Raw genomic sequence first — 4,808 nt, 5'->3', positions numbered from 1 at the left:
TATAATCATATATGCTCATATACGAAAAATGTCCATATATAAGATACCATGTGTATCATATATGATCGTATATGATAATGTGTTTGTCATATATGACAGTATATATGACAAATACATTATCATATACGATCATATATAATACACATGTTTGTCATATATGACAGTATATATGACAAACATATTATCATATACGATTATATATGATACACATGGTATCTTATATATGGAAATTTTTCGTATATGAGCATATATGATTATATATGATCATATGTGAAAATTTTTTCCCGGGGACTATGCTCAGAAAATCGAGTTTTGGACCCTTTACAATATTTTCCCCCTTATAATCATCTTTGTATATCATTCTTGGATAGTTTAGGGAGTGTTTAAGCCAATTAAAAAAAACGTGCCAAAAAAAGTTACAAGGTGATTGTTATAGAGAGGTTTGATTGGAGAGGTTGGCAGCACCGCGCAGGCACGCAGGCAGCCGGCAGGCTGATGTGTGTGAACTCACTGTAACGCACGTACTAATAAATAGCTCTTCTGATATAAAATAGATATCCTTTACTACCGAATATAACATGGTGCCAGGTGTGGTAGGAATGGTCTCAATCTTCTGAATACAGAATACAGTTCTGAAACCATTCAGTACAGAACCACGAATAGCTTTATAATTCGGTGAAGTAAGGTTAGAGACGACGACCATGAATGCCGACGACCTAAACAGGATATTAACAGAGCAAGTCAAAGCCCTACAGAACTTAAATCAACAAATGGTTCAAGTCCAGTCGAAACTAAACATTAGGAACGGAGAAGGTTTAGTAACGCAATTACCTAACCTCCAAGCGAACGTACCGTGGCCTCAACCACTTGATGTAGACAAAGGTGACGTCAGAGAAAATTTTGAGTTTTTCAAGGACAATTGGAATAACTATGCAATTGCTACTGGAATGTCGGCATGGCCAGATACACAAGAGAAACAAAAAATCAGCATCCTACTAGCTGCGATTGGAGTACAGGCGATGAAGAAATATCTCAATTTCCAGCTAACAGAAGAGGAAAAAGATACCACAGAAAATGTCCTGAGAATCATCGAAACAAGACTCACAACAGCTAGCAAAAATGTTATCTATGACAGGTATCTTTTCAACACCGCAGTCCAACAACAGGACGAAACCTTCGACAACTACTTAATCAGACTAAAAAAACTGATTAAGAACTCTACGGAAACTTGTAGAGTACACGAGATTACAGAAAAGCAAGTTAATTCTATGCAAGCGGACGAGAAGGTAATATCGACGGTGAACAAAATAAATAAGGACAGAAGCACTACGAACAAGTCCAAATTATGTCGATACTGCGGTAGCGCACATGTATTCGTGAAAGGCGCGTGTCCAGCATTTGGTAAGACATGCAAGTTCTGCAAAAAGAAAAACCATACGGAGAAAGTCTGTCACATGAAAAAACGGAATAATCCCAAAGGTAACCAGATCAACAAACTTGACTTGAGAGAGGAAAGTCATGTTTCGGAGGACTCGAGTAGCAGCGACTCGGAAGCTGGGCCGATCCAGATAAAAAAAGTATGCATCACTGACTCAGATGGCTCGTTGGTTGCAAATCTGTGGTTCCGCATCAACAAGAAGTGGAAAAAGATAGCTTGCGAGTTGGATACACGAGCGAGGTCATGCGTTATGGGCTACAAATATTACTGTAGCATCGTACCCGAGCCTCACAGAGAAATGCAGCAACCCTCATGTCTTCTAATGGATTTTGGAAAACACAACATCAAGGTGCTAGGAGAAGTCAGTCTTAAGTGTGTACATAAAGGAAAAAAATATCGAATAAAATTCCGAGTTGTGGATGAAGACTGTGGCCCACTCCTCTCAGTTCACACTTGCATGGATTTAAAGCTCATAAAAGTTTGCAATTCAGTCCAAATGCAGAGTTTAAAGATAAATAACTGTGCAGAAACAGAAGAAATTGTCAAGAGGTACCAAGACGTCTTCCAGGGATACGGCCTGCTACCAGGGACTACACAACTGGAGATCGACGAGAACATAGAGCCAGTGATTCAGAAGCCACGAAGAATCCCTATGAGCTATCGGAATGATCTGAAAGAAGAGTTGACACGTTTGGAAAAGAAAGGAATAATCGTTAAAGAAGAACAACATACGGATTGGGTGAGTAATATTCTACTAGTTAAAAAACCAAAATCTTTTAGAATTTGCTTAGATCCAATACCGTTAAATAAAGCATTGCAGAGGCCAAATTACCAATTCACAACTCTCGATGAAGTCCTCCCAGAACTAGGAAAGGCAAAGGTTTTTAGCACAGTCGACACCAAAAAAGGATTTTGGCAAATCAAACTCTCTGAAGAAAGCAGTAAGTTAACAACGTTCTGGACACCGTATGGACGATATCGATGGCTTCGTCTACCTTTCGGAATTTCTGCGGCTCCGGAAATCTTTCAGATGAGAATCCTTGAGACAATTCATGGACTACAAGGTGTCGAGATATTGGCAGACGACATTCTCATTTATGGTCAGGGAGATAATGTGGAGTTGGCGATAAAGGATCACAATCGTAATCTGGAAAATCTCTTACAAAGATTACGTGAAAATAACTGCAAATTGAATAGATCGAAGCTAAATTTGTGTCAGACTTCTGTTAAATTTTTCGGACATGTCCTGTCCACAGAGGGTCTGAAACCGGACACTACAAAGGTCGAAGCTATAAAAAACATGCCAAACCCTAAGGACAAAAAAGGGGTTGAAAGATTTGTCGGTTTAGTAAACTATCTCGGCAGATATCTACCTAATCTAAGCTCCGAGCTACATCGGCTACGAGAACTAACAATGCAGCGTACACCTTGGATTTGGACTGAGGTTGAACAAAAAGAGTTCAATAAAATCAAAGAGATGGTCGCAAATATCGTCACACTTAAGTACTTTGATGTAAACAAACCAGTTACAATACAGTGCGACAGTAGCAGTCATGGTCTAGGAGCAATACTTTTGCAGGACGATGAAGTAATCATGTTTGCATCCAGATCTCTAACAAAAGCAGAAAAGAACTACGCTATGATTGAAAAGGAGCTGCTAGCAGCTACTTTTGCGTGTACTAGATTCGACCAATACATAGCCGGTAAATCAGGGACTATCATCAAGACGGACCATAAGCCTCTCGTCAACATATCGAAAAAATCTCGTCTGAAAGCACCTAAGAGGCTCCAACTGATGTTTATGTACTTACAACGCTACGATTTGGAATTCCAATTTTTAGAAGGAAAAAAGAACGTCGTAGCCGATGCTCTTTCTCGTGCACCGGTCAATACAGAAGATCAGAATGTAGATAGGGTTAGGAACCACGAAGAGAAACTGTTTAAACAAATAGGGTGTGTCAACGTTATACAATGCCTTAACATTACAGACGAAGTCATCAACGAGATTAGAAAGGAAACGATCAAAGATGCATTTGGCGCAAAGAGTTGAGTTTTGCGGCGTTTTAAAGATTTTTTTTTGTAATATTTTTATTTATTTTTTTATTACATTTTTTTACATTTTTTATTCTGGTTATTACAATTTTTTCCTCCTCTTCTTTTGGTCTGCGTGGCTGCTTCCTTTTGGCGTAGCTCTGTCTGAGTTGCGGCCTCTTTCCTTGGACTCGCTGGTAATGGAGAGAGAAGGTCTGGGAAGTCCAGGAAATCTTCAATACCCTCGAGGATCTCTGGCGTTCCTGGACGAGTCCTCTTAGTCGGCAAGAAGGTGTCTTTTTCTAGAAAGATGTCTGGTTCCTGGCGGCCAGCGCCCTGCGGGGTCGGTATTTGACGACTAGCGCCTGGAGGCGGCGAAGCGCCTGATGCTTGGCGACTAGCGCCTGGAGGCGGCGGAGCGCCCGATGCTTGGCGACTAGCGCCTGGTGTTTGGCGTCTAGCGCCTGGAGGCGGCGGAGCGCCCGATGCTTGGCGACTAGCGCCTTTAGGCGGCGAAGCGCCCGATGCTTGGCGACTAGCGCCTTTAGGCGGCGAAGCGCCCGATGCTTGGCGACTAGCGCCTTTAGGCGGCGAAGCGCCCGATGCTTGGCGACTAGCGCCTTAAGGCGGCGAAGCGCCCGATGCTTGGCGACTAGCGCCTGGTGTTTGGCGGCCAGCGCCTTGTGGCGATGAAGCGCCTGTGGTTGGGCGGCCAGCGCCTTGGTCCTGGCGACCAGCGCCAGTTACCTCGTCGCTCAAGGACCTTTTCTTAGTGGAAAGTTTCCTTGGGCGAGTTGGTCTACGGAAGACTATTTCCTCTTCAGAAGGAAGAAGAATTATGCTTCTCTTGGAAGTCGTGATTGGTTTTCTCAGGACTCCCTGTATGCTTGAGGAATTATTTTTTTTCCTGGAAATCCGTCGTCGATGGCCCTCCTTATATCCTATTCTTCAACGGATGTTAAATGCGAGTTTCCTCGAAAATTAATTTCCCTCTAGCGGATTAATTTATTAATTTATATATGTTGCTAAGCAACTCCTTTGGGTAATCAATTTTTTCATTCTGTCAGTAATGTGACAGTTTTTAAGGGTGGCTGTCACAACTGCCACAATGCATCTCTGCAAGTGTTAAAGAAGTACATACAGGGAGGATGGCCTAGATACATTCACGATGTCCCAGATGAAATCAAGATTTATTTCAAATTCAAAAGCGAACTATCGCTGCAAGACGACATGATAGTGAGAAACGATAGAATCGTCATCCCTCGGAGTTTACGTTCAACTATGCTAAAAAAAGTTCACGCGGCACACGGTGGAATAGAAGCTACTATGAAATTGGCTC

General features: G+C 42.2%; 2 protein-coding genes across 2 annotated transcripts; one reads left to right on the top strand and one right to left on the bottom strand.

Moving 5' to 3' along the window:
* Positions 1-701: 701 nt before the first annotated feature.
* On the top strand, positions 702-3,488 carry LOC105555876. Its single transcript, XM_012002917.1, has one exon. The coding sequence runs from the start codon at positions 702-704 to the stop codon at positions 3,486-3,488; it is 2,787 nt and encodes a 928-aa protein (XP_011858307.1).
* Positions 3,489-3,572: 84 nt separating this feature from the next.
* Positions 3,573-4,608, bottom strand: LOC105555875 (mucin-13-like). The gene is made up of 4 exons (XM_012002916.1): positions 4,568-4,608; positions 4,129-4,415; positions 3,712-4,089; positions 3,573-3,601 (listed from the first exon to the last, which is right to left on the bottom strand). Exons 1-4 carry the CDS (start codon positions 4,606-4,608, stop codon positions 3,573-3,575), a joined length of 735 nt encoding a protein of 244 aa, XP_011858306.1.
* Between the last annotated feature and the right edge of the window lie 200 nt (positions 4,609-4,808).

The sequence above is a fragment of the Vollenhovia emeryi genome, unplaced genomic scaffold, assembly GCF_000949405.1.
Source record: "Vollenhovia emeryi isolate VEMERY1.0 unplaced genomic scaffold, V.emery_V1.0 DF940607.1, whole genome shotgun sequence".
Lineage (NCBI taxonomy): Eukaryota > Metazoa > Arthropoda > Insecta > Hymenoptera > Formicidae > Vollenhovia > Vollenhovia emeryi.
This window is presented reverse-complemented; position numbering and strand designations above follow the sequence as displayed.